Below are 18,553 nucleotides of genomic sequence, written 5' to 3'. Positions count from 1 at the left end.
TTTAACGTTTAAGTATGCCAAACAGCCAAATTAACGTGTCCAAAATGAATGATTGCGAACCTATAGTGAAAACCTAAACAAAGGAAGTTTGTCTTCTTATGATCAAGTTGTACCATATTTTTAACGTATGTTTCTTTAAGTATACCAAACAGCCAAATTAACGTGTCCAAAATGAATGATTGCGAACCTATAATGAAAGCTGGTGGTGAGGTAATGACTTTTGATCGACTGGCTTGTTGCAATGCAAACGCACTGCTCGCATTATTTGCATCGATTTCGGAAAAACAGATGGCGAACTTTACACACGCCCCAATGTTCGCTCAAAGGAATTTAAATTCAAACTTCGTCATTCTAACTATTGTTATTCCAAAAAATGTATACAAAATAAAATAAAAATATTAAATATTCATTTTAAGAAGACTTTCAGCTTTTCCTGAAGATGCATTCAGATCTTTATCCCGTTCAAACTCTTTCAACTCTTCTATAAGAATATCTCAAGCTCTACTGTAATAATATAACCTTCTCTTATATATGAATACCTCCAGATAGAACACTAACCCTCTTATATAAGAGGGAACCCGGAACACTACAAATTGTAGTGTTTCACTGGCCGGAACACTAAAAATAGTAGTGTTCCATTTGGCGGAACACTAAAAATCGTAGTATTCCATTTAGAGGAACACTAAAAATCGTAGTGTTCCGGCAGTGGTCCACCAAAAATCTTAGTGTTCCACTGGTCGGAACAATACAAATCGCAGCGTTCCACTTACTTGAACTGCAGTCGGTACACTACGATTTTTAGTGTACCACTTCCGGTACACTTACTTGAACTGCAGTCGGTACACTACGATTTTTAGTGTACCACTACCGTTAAACTACCATTTTTAGTGTACCGCTGTCTGTACACTACGATTTTTTAGTGTACCGCGGCAGGTACGCTAAGATTTTCGTTGTGCTCCGGAACAGTAACGCTAAAAATATTTTTAGTGTTTGTGTACCGGTACAGTATGTTATTTATTTATTTTTCGAACGTTGGTCAGGACCTTTTTCCCGATATATGTCCAAAAAAAATTACAATAGAGTATTAAAAAATTCGCAATATTGTTAGAAATTTGATGTACAACAATTGGCAACATTTTTCGGAAAATATACAGTGGCATGTAGAAGCGAGTGAATGTTTGTACTTTGAAAATTTTTGCGTCATTAAAACAGTAAAAAAGCAAATTTAAAATTTGTTGTCGTACTTTATTAAGTACTTTGTACTTAGCAAAACACATCAAAATTAAAAAAATAACTCATCAATTTCTAAGAAACAAATTAACAAATTCGGATTGATGGCGGACTTTGTGCTGGCCACTGCGTTAATTAAAAATTTTGTTCATCAATATATTCTCTCACGATTTCGGACGTGTGCTTTGTATCACCATTCTCCTCAGAATTACTTCTTCTACAGGGTAAGTGTTCTTATCTACCGAAACCGGTTGATATGACTCTTAAAACCTCTCAGTAGACTTCTTTTATTATAATAAATTCAAATTTGTTTGCATCGGTCCAAGGTCCTAACATTAAAAGCCATCCCTTACCATGACGAATCCTCAATCCATTGCTTCTCATTTCTCAATTGAATTGGTTTTCATCAGCGATAATGAAAAGGGCTGAATTTGGATTCCGAGGAACTCTTCATCCAATGTCGCAAAGTGATAAATATACATTTAGTGCTTATTGGCTATTTTGTTAAAAGTTTTGTATATTTTTTTTTTAATTCTAGATACTTAACAAATAACAATGAACATTTTAATGGGGTTTTTTACAATTATTTTTATGACGTAAATGCTGTCTGTTGAAAAATTTTGCACATTTCTGCAGATGTGCTTACTGAAGTCAACAATGAATATGTTGCCAATACTTTTAATTTTATACTGTCCTTACTGGGTGACCTAATATGTAGACCTTGATATATAGCTTGTTTTGAGACTCATCGTGAAATATTGCCTCCCGACTAGACCTCGGATTTTTGCATATTTTTTATGCTTTATCCGATTGGAATCAAATTTTGTATTTAGGCGTTTCATGCTCCAATTGATCGATATTTGGAGTCATGTTAAAAATATGCAAAATATATGCAAAAAATATGCAAAATATGAAAAAAATATGCAAAATATGCAAAAAATATGCACGGTATGCTAGGTCGATATGCAATAAATATGCAAAATATATACATAAAATATGCAAAAGATGCAAAAATATACAAAATATGGAAAAATATGCAAAAATATGCAAGATATATGCAAAATATACAAAAATGTGCAAAAATGCAAAAATATGTAAATATATGCAAAAATAAACAAAATATGCAAAATATATAAAAATATACAAAATATGCCAAAATATGCAAAAAATAAGCAAAATATGCAAAAATAAGCAAAATATGCAAAAATATACACAATATGCAAAATATAGGCACAAATATGCAAAATATACATTATATGCAAATATGCAAAACATTAAAAAATATGAACCCTTCAAATAATTCTAAATCCTTTGAAACGAATTTGTGTCCAATCAGAATTTCGATATCTTCATTATTAAAAAATATGCAAAATCCGAGGTTTAGTAATTACTCAACATGTGTGTTGTGTGTTGTTCGATCGTATCCTGGAGATTTAATAATTCCAACGCTTCTCCTCAACACACATTTTTTTATTTATATCTATCCTTTCTTTATTTATATCTTACATAAATTGTAAACACTTAATAAAACCAAAAATAATACACACGCTATTTAACTACTAATTGTAAGACTAATCATTCATGCTCCTTCTGCATGCTGTCCCCCTCACAAGGGATCGACAATGGTTGACCTAACTGGGGCCAAATCACCGCAGTCGAAATCGAGTACTTCGGCATCGGATCACCGCAGTCGTTATAGAATTGTTTCTACTCGAAGTTGTATACGATAGGTAGTATGCTATCGGAAACTACATACTTAGGGATTTTTGGGCGGAAAAAGGTAAACAAACAGGAACAAGAAGTTGGTAAAAATAGTGAATGCAAAGCAGAAAGAGGCTCAATTTATGTTGAAGCATCCAGACTTAGCCAAAAGTAAGTTGCAAAACTGTGCTCAAGCAAAATAAAAAAAACTAAACTTGTGGCGCGAATTGACAACAAAACTAAATTCCATATTAATGCTACATTGTACTCATCCTCTAAATACGAAGACGAGGAAATAAAAAAAAAACTTTTGATTCATATAATATTTGTACACATATTTTTTTTAAATTTCTATGAAATAACATTGCTACATTGTACTCATCCTCTGAATACGAAGACGAGGAAATCAAAAAAAAAAAACTTTTGGATTCATATAATATTTGTACACATATATTTTTAAATTTCTAAGAAATAACATATCTTGATCACAAAAACTTATTTTGACATTCACTTTCAATTTCTTACTAACATATGCTTACAGCAATGTAAAACCAGTAAGGAAAGTAATAAGTTCGGACGGGGCCGATACTATATTTTTCATTTGGTCAGAAATAAAAGCTATTTCTAAATCTGAACCGATTTTCAAGAAACTTAACATACATCATGCTAGACCTAATTCATCGCGCTGTGCCAAATTTCGTGCAAATCGAAAGATAATAAGGGACTTTGGTGCACCATTTACATTAAATCAGACGAATATATATATGGTAGCTATATCTAAATCTGAACCGATTTTCACGAAACATAACACACTTCATTGTAGACCTAATTCATTACGCTGTGCCAAAATTTCGTGCAAATCAAAAGATATATAGGGACTTTGGTGCATCATTTACCTTAAATCGGACGAAAATATATATGGGAGCTATATCTTAATCTGAACCGATTTTCAGGAAACTTAACACACTTAATTGTAGATCTAATTCATTACGTTGTGCCCAATTTCGTGCAAACCGAAAGATATTAAGGGACATTGGTACACCATTTACCTGAAATCGGACGAAAATATAAATTGGAGCTATATCTATCTATCTATCTTGTGTTGTTGTCATTCCTATTTATGACTCTGTACGTACGCTTGCTCGTTTCCTTTTTTCGCTGCCTTATATTGCGCTGCGTAACGGCCTCTGTCGTTGTCGTAGCTCCTAAAATTCCGTGTGCGCGTTCTATTTTTGTCTGCACCCCTTTTGCAGCTACCTGCGTTGTTGTTGCTAAATCTTTGTTCTTGCGTATTGGACACTGTACCATTTTTGTTTTTGCTATCTCGTCTGCGTTGCGCCATAAATGCCTGATCGGAACAACAGCCTTTTAAATTTCCTAATAACTTTCGCCGTTCGTTCTCCTCTGACAATTTCACCTTAGGTAAATCGTTCCGCGATTCCAATGCAACCACTAAGTTCTCAAAACTTTTCGGCAAATTAGGATCAAGATTACTAAGATCTCGTCACCCAACTCAATAACTGATTGAGCCAACTTATCTACGACTGACGTATCTGACTTATCTACGACTTGGATTCCATCGCCTTCCTCCATTTTCATATTGAGCAGCCTCTTAAGCAGTGACACCTTCCGAGCAGCGAAAAGGAGGCGATGGGAACATAAAGGAAAACCAACATTAAGGAGGCCTTCATCTATTCTATAGAAGCCATTCGCTTCATCCATAAGAATATTATCACTTACATACAAAGACATTCAGCACTGCGGTTTAAATTTACTTTACAAGCGCCTAAACAAAGGAAGTTTGTCTTCTTATGATCAAGTTGTACCATATTTTTAACGTTTAAGTATGCCAAACAGCCAAATTAACGTGTCCAAAATGAATGATTGCGAACCTATAGTGAAAACCTAAACAAAGGAAGTTTGTCTTCTTATGATCAAGTTGTACCATATTTTTAACGTATGTTTCTTTAAGTATACCAAACAGCCAAATTAACGTGTCCAAAATGAATGATTGCGAACCTATAATGAAAGCTGGTGGTGAAGTAATGACTTTTGATCGACTGGCTTGTTGCAATGCAAACGCACTGCTCGCATTATTTGCATCGATTTCGGAAAAACAGATGGCGAACTTTACACACGCCCCAATGTTCGCTCAAAGGAATTTAAATTCAAACTTCGTCATTCTAACTATTGTTATTCCAAAAAATGTATACAAAATAAAATAAAAATATTAAATATTCATTTTAAGAAGACTTTCAGCTTTTCCTGAAGATGCATTCAGATCTTTATCCCGTTCAAACTCTTTCAACTCTTCTATAAGAATATCTCAAGCTCTACTGTAATAATATAACCTTCTCTTATATATGAATACCTCCAGATAGAACACTAACCCTCTTATATAAGAGGGAACCCGGAACACTACAAATTGTAGTGTTTCACTGGCCGGAACACTAAAAATAGTAGTGTTCCATTTGGCGGAACACTAAAAATCGTAGTATTCCATTTAGAGGAACACTAAAAATCGTAGTGTTCCGGCAGTGGTCCACCAAAAATCTTAGTGTTCCACTGGTCGGAACAATACAAATCGCAGCGTTCCACTTACTTGAACTGCAGTCGGTACACTACGATTTTTAGTGTACCACTTCCGGTACACTTACTTGAACTGCAGTCGGTACACTACGATTTTTAGTGTACCACTACCGTTAAACTACCATTTTTAGTGTACCGCTGTCTGTACACTACGATTTTTTAGTGTACCGCGGCAGGTACGCTAAGATTTTCGTTGTGCTCCGGAACAGTAACGCTAAAAATATTTTTAGTGTTTGTGTACCGGTACAGTATGTTATTTATTTATTTTTCGAACGTTGCTCAGGACCTTTTTCCCGATATATGTCCAAAAAAAAATTACAATAGAGTATTAAAAAATTCGCAATATTGTTAGAAATTTGATGTACAACAATTGGCAACATTTTTCGGAAAATATACAGTGGCATGTAGAAGCGAGTGAATGTTTGTACTTTGAAAATTTTTGCGTCATTAAAACAGTAAAAAAGCAAATTTAAAATTTGTTGTCGTACTTTATTAAGTACTTTGTACTTAGCAAAACACATCAAAATTAAAAAAATAACTCATCAATTTCTAAGAAACAAATTAACAAATTCGGATTGATGGCGGACTTTGTGCTGGCCACTGCGTTAATTAAAAATTTTGTTCATCAATATATTCTCTCACGATTTCGGACGTGTGCTTTGTATCACCATTCTCCTCAGAATTACTTCTTCTACAGGGTAAGTGTTCTTATCTACCGAAACCGGTTGATATGACTCTTAAAACCTCTCAGTAGACTTCTTTTATTATAATAAATTCAAATTTGTTTGCATCGGTCCAAGGTCCTAACATTAAAAGCCATCCCTTACCATGACGAATCCTCAATCCATTGCTTCTCATTTCTCAATTGAATTGGTTTTCATCAGCGATAATGAAAAGGGCTGAATTTGGATTCGGAAGAACTCTTCATCCAATGTCGCAAAGTGATAAATATACATTTAGTGCTTATTGGCTATTTTGTTAAAAGTTTTGTATATTTTTTTTTTTAATTCTAGATACTTAACAAATAACAATGAACATTTTAATGGGGTTTTTTACAATTATTTTTATGACGTAAATGCTGTCTGTTGAAAAATTTTGCACATTTCTGCAGATGTGCTTACTGAAGTCAACAATGAATATGTTGCCAATACTTTTAATTTTATACTGTCCTTACTGGGTGACCTAATATGTAGACCTTGATATATAGCTTGTTTTGAGACTCATCGTGAAATATTGCCTCCCGACGAAAACTTTCAAAATGCCGATACACGTGTCTTATATTTGGAATTTCCCGATAATTATTTTTGTGCTTTGAATGAATGAAAATAGGAGAGGAAAACCACAACTTCCCCCGCTGATAGGTCATCCGTACACTAAGGTCTCCGCAGCTGTAGATTCTGTAGCTGATTTTTTATTCCATCTCAATGATATTTTAGAATGTTTTCCTTGTTTCTTTATTTTGTTATTGGTAGCTTCGATTTATCTAATAATATTCATTAGAAGTGTTTGTCGACATGATTTGTTACAATCACATCAAAATTTCTAGTTTATTTATACACAAATTTTGTTTAATTTCAGATGCTATAATTAAATCGGATCCAAGAAGAGATATTTCAACCTTAGACGAGGATTTGGTTTCTGATTCAGAACTTCATGATAGCACTCAAAAACTAAATCTACCAAACGGTAGTAATTCAAGACTGAGTCCAGTTTACTACAGTGAGAACGAAGACTATACATCAAATCCAGGTGAGTATTGTTTTTTACATACAATTATTTATATGCCTGTCATCTGAATATTTTGCAAATTTTTATTATGGGAAAACAAATTAATAAGATACATTTAGCTATACATATGCTAACTTATCTATCACTTAAACTGTACACCTGTACTATCAACGATAAGTCGTTTTTAATTGTGAATTGTCAGGTACGCTCGAACACACTTGCTCTCAATTTAGTTTTGCCCAACACTGATGTAGAGTAAGTTCGGGCAATGTGGTAAACCTAGAGAACAATAATTGAAAGGCGCTAGTTTTCGTTGTGAATTGAAAAAGATTTTAAATTAACTTGAAAAATACATTTACTAACCATTAAGAAAAGGTGTAGATAATGTGGTGTGGTATGGTAGGCTAATGGGGTATGCTATATAATTTTATGTGAATTTTTGTCAAAGTTTATTAAATCATTGTTTTGGTTAGGGGGTTTACCTCTTTTGCATTTTATTCCAAATTAAAAACTTTGTTTTTTATTTTTAGGCAATTAATTAATGTATTTTAAAATAGTTAAATTTAGTTGTAATATACTTTGTTTAGGTTAGGTAGATTTGAGTTCCAATAGTTTTTAGGTGATGCAAATTTATTGCAATATTTCTGTATTTGTAGTGAAATATTTAGGTTTAGGTTGTGTACGCATATATATCCAATTTTATAGTAGGGCCAGTGCAATACTTGGGTTTTCAAGAATGAGGTCTGAATAAACTCGTCTTGGCAGCTCGTCAGTAATAAGGGCGTTGGCTTTTAATGCCCAAGTGGAATTATTACGCCGTGTCATAATTTTAAATTTGGTGAATCTGCGTCCTTGATACATAAAGGACCTGAGTCCTATTCTTTGAAATGTTGTATATTCAAGTCGAGATGTAACAGTCGACTAAATGTTCTCTTGCGGTGTAAAAGGTGTCAATCTCGTTTGTTTTGATTAGGGTCAAGGCAGTGGGCACAAAAACCAAATCTCATGTAAATGTTGGCTTAAGGAGGAGAGGCATCACACATAGTCACATCTTTACGATACATGGCAATCGGATGGGGCATGTGACCTCTTGCTAAACAGTTTCGACAATATCCTCGTCGATCGACTGTCTCATAGCGCAGGTATGGCGTTTGGTCTCTAAAGCGCTAACAGTTGCTTAGGGAGTGGTCTTGTTGGCAAAACCCACACGAAAACTGCCAAGAACTCGGTCTTGGGCGAACATCAGAATGACTGCGGTGACGTTTATCGGGGCTGGTTTAAGGTCGACTGGTCGGTTCGGGCTGAGTTCAAAGCTCCATCTTGATTGGGTAGGTAAGCTGCCATGTCTGAAAATAATTGAGAGGAGTAACGTATCTTTTTTAAAGAAATGTCCGACAAGTCAGTCGGTAATCTTTTTGACAACCGTTGTAATGGGTCGACTTAATGTTCCAATTGAAGTTTCAATGTCAACAACTCGTATGTTTTGATCAATCCCCTTATATGTTCGCAAAATCCTTCCCACAAGGTCCCCTCCTTTACATTATGATTCTGATATTTCCATTTATTTCTTCAATGTAATTCATTCAGGTATTCCGTTTTCCATCTATGACAGAAATATTTCTAAATAATTTTTCTATCTTTTAACAAATTCCATCTAATAAAAAATGAAATATCTGTGTCGGACAAATTTGGTCCTGGTGGAGCTAACATGGGTGACCCGATTAAGAAATGCGCGGGTGTTAATGGAGCTAAATTATTTGCGTCGTCATTGGGAGACTCAAGGGTCTTAAATTCAATGATTCAATTCGAATTTAAATTGTGTTAAGTTCCTCAAATGTGAAGTTTATTTTTGGAATACATTTTCGCAAATGCGCGCCAGTGGTGGATAGTCTATCGACTAATATTTTCAACTTATATGTCCAAATTCAGTAAGTAACATTCGTGTAATGAGTTGATTTCCTCCATGTAAGGTGATTTAATGTGTAAATTCTACGATTAGTTGCGATAATTTCGATGAGTATGGCAACAATATGGGGTGGCGTTCATTGTATGTTAAGGCTGGTGATTGGACATGTCGACCATTTGCTCTGATAATACACTTTGAGTCTATAAAGGGGTTTAGTGTCAATAGAGTACTGCTAGGCGGAATATTTTTTTCCTTCTAATAGATTGTATTCGTTTACAAAATGAGGCGTTCGCAGAGTAAACTCTGAAATGATTTTATTGTTCCCCGTATTTCTGCAAAAACATAAGATGTATACATATGCTCTAAATGCGCGTGATAGGGATGAATAATATTTTTTGATATGGCCTGCTAGTTTTTGGAAGTTTTGGCCAATTTGGACCATGCCGCCATAATGAATGTGATTTTAAATCCAGCGGTGAACATCCTTTACTTGCAATGCCTGCTAAGTTGGATTCAGAATCGACGTGTTTCCATTTATCATTACCAACGTTGTGAATTACTTCCGAAACTCGTTTTCCTACAAATGTACCCCATATGCAGGGCAGTTTTTTAGAGTCTGTCCAATAATGCGATCAATATTTGAAATATGAATATGTTTTGTTATAGAAGCAGCTAGTTTCGCTAGGAGTACAGCTCCACACAACTCAAGGCGTGGCAGTGAAATCTTTTTAATGGGCGCCACACTGGTTTTGGCAGTCAAAGAAATGTGTCAACAGTATTATCGACATTTTCTACTCGGAGGTATAAGACGGCTCCATAAGCACTTTCTGGCGTTTCGCCCAAGCTATCGTCCCAAGCTATTTTATCGGACCATATTTGTTGCATTATTATTTTTGCTACGTTATTTGATATTTGGTGCCAACCACCAACAAGGGCTAAAAAACTTTGCTATGGTAGATAAGATTTCTCTTTTCGAATAATTGGTTTTGTTTTCAATTGAAGGCGGTGTGAATGAGGTACAAACTCCTGAGATAATCCATTATATACCAAGGGTCTTGGTGGAAGCATTTTCAGATAAATTCAACCAATTAGGGGAGACTGGGGTAATTTTTGTTTAGAGCTCTATATTTCAGTACTTATTCAACAGATATAAAATCTTTATGGCTGTTTATTGTCCTCAGATATAAAAACTGGTACCAAAAATATATAATAAACTAGTATTAGTTAAAATGTTCTAAAGTTTTGTAATTATTACCGCTATCAGTCTGGTTGAAATTCAGGTCCTCTAAATGTTCCATTTAGTTTTAATACGCGACCCAAAGTTTGACTTTTAATGCTATATTTTCTAGCAATAGACATTTACATCTCAAGGCCATACACACTATCAGAAATAGAAGAATGCACATTGTAATTAACTACTTACTGCTCCAAAAATTTAAAAATTTTATACACGAAATACTTATGAAATGGAAATATTACAAATGCATCTGTAAAAATACAAAAACCCGTGCATCTAAAAAACTTTATTAACTAGAGATTTCAAACTTTGCGACAGTTATTTATTTTGATATGCGATACCTATGTATCGAAACTAGTGATGTACAGTGAGAGCTTCATGTCGAAAACGCGATTGCCGAAGGTGCCCCAGTCTCCCCTAAGTGGTAATAGTTGATCTGTTGGTAAATCCTTGATTATTTGTGGGCCATTAGCTGTCAATTTTCTTAACTGAAATCCTGCTGATCCCATAGCAGCAATTAGCTCATTTTTTTGTGTCTACCACTTCTTCAATGACCACCAGCAAGAACATCATCATAGTCTAGACCTAAATCCGGGCTATAGTTCATATATAGTTAATTATCGAACCTTACGTTCTAGTTTTTTATTTCGATATCCTCCGCAGGTGAAATGATTACAACAGGGTCTTAGAACCAAACCCAAATGGACCTATATTCATAATGGACCAAATAAACCTATATTCATAATTTTTGGTGGAGAGGTTTGGAACCTATTAAGAACTGAAAATACTAAATGACAGTCAATTCGGTGGAAAAATACGATCAAAAACCCCAAAATACTGAAAATTAGGAGGTACCGTTATATGGGGGCTACCAGAAGGAGTGGACCTATATTCATAATTCTTGTGGAGACATTTAGTACCTAATAAGAACCCAATGTACCAAATTTCAGCGAGTTCGGTTGAAAAACACGCTCAAGAACCCAGAAATACCGAAAATTGGGTGGTACCCTTATTTGGAACTATGCCTAAACGTGGACCGATATATCCCATCTTCGAACTTGAACGTGTGATTACAAAAGACGGACGGACATGTCTAGATCGTCTTAGAATTTTACCCTGACCAAGAATATATAAACTTTATAGGGTCGGAAATGAATATTTCGATGAGTTACAAACGGAATGACAAAATTAATATACCCTCCATACTATGGTGGAGGGTATAAAAGGGGTTATATGGGGCTACCCAAAAAAGAAGGCGAATATTTATAATTATTGGTAGGGAGATTTGTTACCATATACGACTACAATATCAAATTGCAGCGAATTCGGTTGAAAAACGCTCTCAAGAACCTCAAAATACCGAAAATTTGGCTACCTTTATATGGGGACTATCCGAAAAAATTGACCTATATTCATATTTTTTTTTTGGCACCTATTAAGAACCCAAAATACTAAATTACAGTCAATTCGGAGGAAAAATACTATCAAAACCCCCAAAATATTGAAAATTAGGAGGTACCGTTATACGGGTAGTAACGGAAAAAGTGGGCCTATATTTATATTTTTGTGGAGAAATTTAGTACCCAAAGAGAACTTAATGTACCAAAATGCAGGCAAATCGGTTGAAAAACACGTTCAAGAACCCCAAAATACCGAAAATTGGAGGGTACCCATATATGGGAGCTATGCCTAAACGAGTAACGATATATCCCATCTTCGAACTTGACCTGCCTGCAGACAAAAGGCAAACCTACAATACAAAATACATAATTTCAGCACCCTATCTCAATTCTTTCAGTAGATAGCGTGATTACAACAGACGAACGGACATGGCTACTTTATAGGGTCGGAAATTAATATTTCGATGACTTACAAACGGAGTGACAAAATTAAGTATGGGTGGTATATACTATGGTGGAGGGTATAAAAAGAAACTCGGTAAAAAATTAGCTAAGACGACAGTGTTGTAAAAGTACAAATTGTGTCATTCCAGCCAATTGAAGTAAATTGACCGGCAGACTATTGAAGTTAATTATCAATTAGTGCTTACTATGGTAGTTGAAAATGTAGCACACTGAAGCTTCATCCATCAATATCCGTAAATCTAGTGTTAAACAAAGTCCCCGAAGAATTTATTAGATACTACTGATGCATATCGCTGGCTTAACTTGTAAAGGTAACAAGTCCATTTTTCGAGAAATTGAGATTTTAATACAGTTATGTATAAAGAAGCAACATACATCGATCTAAAAGGCGTGTGTGAATTTCGTAAATGACGGGAGTACAGCTAGTAGGTTCTTTCAGATTAGAAAACAAAACATCTGAAATAACTGGTGTCGATATTAATTTAATTTCGAGTTTTAGAATGATTGCCATGCACATCGGCAATCGTTCTAAAACTTGAAATGCAAGGAAGAAATGATGCAATAATGTTTGTCAAGGATACTGCACGTATATATAATACAAATTTTCAGTTTAGAAATATGTCTGCAATAGTTTACAAAATTATGTACCATGGACCAGATGTCATAAAGCATCATTAATAACCAGTCGGCGATTTATCGGAAGAATCTTAGGAAAAAAATAAATTTGAATTACTGGTTTTCTTTGGTCTCATTTGATGCGCGCAATAAAATAAAGTTGCTTATAGCTAGTTATCTACATAAGTAAATACTTAGGATACCAATTACTCATTTGATGTTTGATGACACCTGACAGTGATGATACAGATGCATGCATATGCATTTCAAAACTAAATTTCAATTTACAATGTTTATTTATTATTTGGTATTTATCAGTTAGTCCTACCCGATTTTGATACATAGGGTTGATCTTCTATAGACATTAAAAGTTGTGCTGGAGACGGTAAATTATTCTTTTCAGTGTTACGATAATGTAACAATGCTATACATGGATCTGCCTTGGGCTCTTTAAATGTTTTCAGAATATTTTTGACGATTTTAACCGATCTCTCAACTTGACCTTTGGATTTTGCATGGTATGGACTTGTAACTATATGTCCCATTCATGTAGAAAGTTTTTGAATTTCAAATTGCTTTATTGCTTTAGTGTATGCTTCATTGCTTTAGTGTATGTACTTCTGTTGGTCGATGTTTAGTTGAAACCAGAGAACGTAAAAAAACAGTGCGATACCCGTACGAATCACACAATGTCACAAACTTTTCATTTGCTTTGAATCGTTTCGTTTTTAATATCAAACAAAACCACAAACTTTTGTGGTTGATGTGCATTTTGTTTTCTGTTGCTGGGACTTCAGTGGTTGTTTTGAACAACCACCACCGCCACTCGCCATAGAAAAAATACACAAATGTCCGTAAGGTATATTTGTGTATTTTTTTCTAACATTTCTGAACGCATTGAAGATGGTACTATCGATTTATTCCCCTTGAAGACTATGTCATTTAGTACATGTAGTTCACTTTGGAAATTCCAAGAAGTTTTTAAACTGCTCGGAAACTTTTTCTTTACTATTTGTCCATTCATTAATGTAATAAGGTTGAAAATTTTTAAGTTTTCTTCAGAATTTGTTGCTTTAGCCAATTTATACAAATTGGGTTTAGTTACAGCAAGACTTGAAAATATTGCATTTACATAACATTTTAAATCTGACTCATAATGGGGGATAAATTTTCTTTTAAATCCGCTCTTGACATTTCTTTGCCTGGTACATACACTACTTCCAAATCATATACTGTAGTCTAGCTGAAACTTCATGTAATGATTTTATAAATAAATAGACTAGTTGTGCTCTGTATACACTACTACTTTTCGGTCCTGATGGAATTTATCAAATACAAATTGGATTGCAAAGAGCTCTTTTTCAATTTGAGCATAACGCTCCTGCGACGTAGTACGTACTCTTGAACTGTAGGCAATAGGTTTATTTTGCATTAAAACTGCTTCTGTTGCGGACGTCGAAGAATCTACAGACAATATAGCTGATATCATCTATATTTTGTAATTGATGGTGTTCTCTCATAATGTATTTATTTAAATTTCTGGCATCAAGGCATACTCTCAAATCTCCTGACTTTTTAACTTTGACTACGATAGAATTCACCCAACATCTAGGATTTGTATCACCTGCATGTATCACCTGCATGCTTTCCAATCTTTCTAATTGTCTTTTAAAACTGCTTTATTGTCAAACATGTTTTCCCATTTCGTTATTTGACACTATTTACCTGCTGTTTGAGAAAACAAAATGTGTCAAATATTTGAGTGTAATGTGAACACAAAATCAAGAGTGCACAAATTTGAGGGCAAACTAAATAAAATACATTTGAGTCAAATATTTGCCTAGTGTAACCTTACCTTAAGACTGTTGACCACTCAATGTCTGTTATGACAAAAGGAATCGACTTAACATCATCATTAATTTCACAAACTATGTCACACTGATCAATTACTGGAAAGTTGACAATTGTGTAAAGGAAACCTGACAATTGTATAAAGGATTTAAACAAGGCACTTTTTAGATTCAAAATTGTACATGTTTTTAAAGTCATGACATTTATATCAGGACCTGATATATATATATATATATCAGAATGCAATTTACATTTTTGTTGTTGACATAATTCAATAATTGACACGACTCCTTAGAATATGACTTATTTTGGTTTAAGGTTCCAATTAAAAACTTATTTGAATTGTCTGACATTTTTATTTTTAAAACCAAATTTAACATAATGACCATACTTATTACAAATTCTGCACTTAGCTGACATTGCTGGACATTTAAATCTGTGTTTCTGACCACATTTACGAAATTATTTGGTAATTCTTTTAAATCACCAAATTCTCAATTTTTGCTTAAATTTTCTAAATCCGCAACAAAATTACTAATATTTTCACCCGACTTTTGCTTCCCTGATGTAAACAACTTCGGCAATGACGAAGAAAAATTTGCACTCGACTTGTTTTCGTTTTCTACCATTTTTAATTGTTTTTCAGTTTTCACTTATGTTTTTTATTTTTCATTTAAGTTGTTTGTCACGACTGTTTTTTTTTTGTTTTTAATTTGACAATTTACTTAGACTACACTCACTCCTGACACCATGTTGTATATGCGTTGTGTGAGTCAAACAAGGTGTTGATTTGTCTTGAGAGTGTTTACGATTAAGATGTTGAGAAGTTCATATTTGCTCTAAGACTAAAACAATAAAATGGCTTATAACTAGTTATCTACATAGATAAATACTGTCAGTGATGATACAATTTAGATCAATACATACATATGTAACACACATAAAACGAAAGAGGGAAGAGTAAAAGACTTATAAAACCCGTACTCCCACTCTCATTCCTCTTGATGGTTCAAACGAACTACACACGTTTTGACTTTGGACAATCCGGCTTCATGCTGTTACATTCGGTCTAGCGCGTTGTTTAGTTGATTTATATTGCGACCCAAATTCTTGAAAAAGATGTCGAATAGGAAAAAAGTAATTGGAAATGCTAAGGAATATAGGCTAAGAATGTTCATTAAATTTAATGAACTACATTTTCGAAATTGTAAGCAGGAAGTAGAAACTGAAGTGGATCTGTGGATCACTATGTGGATAGCAAAGATCCCACTTTATAGGTATTTTAAAGGATTGCGGATTTTCGGAGGCTGACATACATATATGCAGGAGATTATTAATTTAGGTCAAGGCTTGGACCTATGTAGCACTATGGGCCAAACTTTATCGCCTGAGTAACTTCGAGTTGTAACGGAGAAGATCCTCCCAAGTAGTATCATGGACGTGGTACAACTCTTCCCGTGAACTTTATAATTTTCGATAAGAAAGCGATGGTTGCCGATGATGTTATACCAGAATTCAAGTGACTTTTTCTTTACATAGGCGATAAAAAATGTTTGCAGGGTGTAAACAAATGAACCCACTTATGTATAGGGAGAAAACAATCCCCTTGTACGTATGTGATGTTACTTTATTTACATATACAACTCGGGGTCGTCGAGTGTCAAAACGATATGTAATTACATATGTATTTTTTGAAATAAACTCATTGTTGTAAGAAAACATTTGAATTGAATATCTAAGAAAAGGATGAAAAGGCAAAAGTGTATATTCGTTTATAGGTGTTAAATGAAAAAATTATGTTGATTTAAGAAACAATAATAGTGCTGTTTTGTTTATAGGTTATGCCATACGAAAAATACATATGTAGCACTATGGGCCAAAGATCTCATTTTTTGGTCATAAAAAGTAAAAATTTAATAGAGAGAACTGAAAACGGCGTACACATTTCTTAAAATTTGAATTAATTAAATTATTTTTTACACGTTTTGTAGAGCTAGGGTCACTGATTAAAAAGAAATCGAAATCAGATTTTTAAAACCAATTAAAATTAATCCAAAATGGTGCATCAAATGTAAGAAATATCAAAATATTTCATTTCTTGGCATTATTTAAGGGGACCCCCATTCTCGGAGTCAAAATCCTTGTTTGATTTAATTCGAATCTATAATAACTCAAGAATGTTCCTACACAATTTCAAGTGAAAATCTCAAGAAATTTATTGTGTCAGCATCAAGTGGCGGCTGAGGACTTCTCATACTTTAAACGCGTAAACGGCACAATAACTCAAAAACTAATAACCCAAACGATTCCAAATTTTTACACGTCCCTCTGTGAGTGTATAGATATCGTATGAACTAGGATAAAGCCAATCGGTGAAGATCTTCCTTATTTATTAACTTGGTTTTTGGTCGAAAATGTGAGATTTTCCAAAAATATTTTTCAAAGGTCCACCATTTTGTTAATTTTAAAGCGAAGTCAATAATTCTAGTTCATACGAGAGCCAAACATGAACTCTTTCTAACACCATTGGAATTTTCGGATTCCGATGTTCCAGTGAGGAGTAATCATGCCCGCCATCAAAAATAAGGACCTTTCTTTAATTACAAAAAAAGAACAAAACAACAATAAAATTTTTTTGTAAATTATTTTTCTTTCTTTTTAAATCTTCAAATACATATGTCCAAAGTTACAAACCTTAACAAGCATTGGTATTGATTTACCAGCCCTTTGAAAATCTTGAAAAATAAAAATCGACAATGGGGGGGTTCCCTTAAAATCAAAATAGCATGGAATCATATTAGTTTAGGATTGGTTCTTAAGAATGAATATTACACAATAAAATCAGAATTAAAATTACGGCCAAACACTAAGATTGGTTTCGATGTCTTAAACACACCACGAAAAATATACTGGCTTTCATCATTAAAGCCTTACGAGATCCTATCAATTCTGTAGACCAGTTCTCAACTCTTGAGTTTTTTTTATTATGTTATATGGTATATTTGAAGCTTTATTTTGAATATGAATGTTATATTCCGAACGTAGAATAACAAAAATTATTATTTGATACTCTGTTTTTGCAAAATAGTCGGGCTGAATCCCCAAAAATGTTTTTATAAAAAAAAACAAATATTTATTAGCGGTGTATGGCATTGTCCGCCGAGGAGTAAACCAGGGAAGACTATAGTTTCGGACCTCGCCATTGATCCTCATCAGTTCCCTTAGTTTTTTTGTTGGGATATTCTCCCCAGAAGCTATTTATAGCGTTCTTATAAAAACCCTTTATTGTTTAGAGTAAAATTCAGGAAATATGTTACATGACTACTAGATTTGATTCCTATTTTTGTCTATGTAAAAATAATAACTTTAATACTATAACCGTCGTAAAAAAACAATTCTGTTAGAGAAACAGGAAATTGAAGTAGGGAAAGATGCACTTTAATATACCTTGATATTAGTGTGCAAATTATAAGGATCTTCCTTTCCATTCCGACCAAAAAATATATTGAAAGTGATATATATATATATATATATATATATGCAAACGGACGTAACTACAATTTTATTTAATTTACAGGAGAAGCAAAAAAAAAACTTTATAAAATCTATAAAAATTAAGATGATAAGTTTTGTTGAAATTGGTTCAAATTTAAATATAACTCTCATATAAATTTTCGTTCGATTTTATGTAATCGTACACCAACTATTAGGATTGAGATTAAATTTTGAACAACGCATTGTGTTCCAGGATACCGAAAGTCTTGTGTCAAGTTTTATTCAAATTGGTCCAGATATATTCGTATAACTCTCATACAGACTTTTGTTCGATTT

At 33.7% G+C, this 18,553-nt stretch overlaps 1 protein-coding gene across 1 annotated transcript in view; it reads left to right on the top strand.

The window, feature by feature from the left end:
- The window catches only part of LOC133321436 (fat-like cadherin-related tumor suppressor homolog), a gene marked incomplete at its 5' end in the record, with an annotated part of 113,832 nt that overhangs the window by 80,912 nt on the left and 14,367 nt on the right, over positions 1-18,553 (top strand). The window contains one exon of the mRNA XM_061530522.1: positions 7,099-7,269. Coding sequence (XP_061386506.1) covers positions 7,099-7,269 — 171 coding nt within the window. The remainder of the gene's footprint in view (positions 1-7,098; positions 7,270-18,553) is intronic.

Source organism: Musca vetustissima, unplaced genomic scaffold (assembly GCF_032173495.1).
Source record: "Musca vetustissima isolate MV318-11 ecotype Yass unplaced genomic scaffold, APGP_CSIRO_Mvet_v1 utg107837, whole genome shotgun sequence".
Lineage (NCBI taxonomy): Eukaryota > Metazoa > Arthropoda > Insecta > Diptera > Muscidae > Musca > Musca vetustissima.
This window is presented reverse-complemented; position numbering and strand designations above follow the sequence as displayed.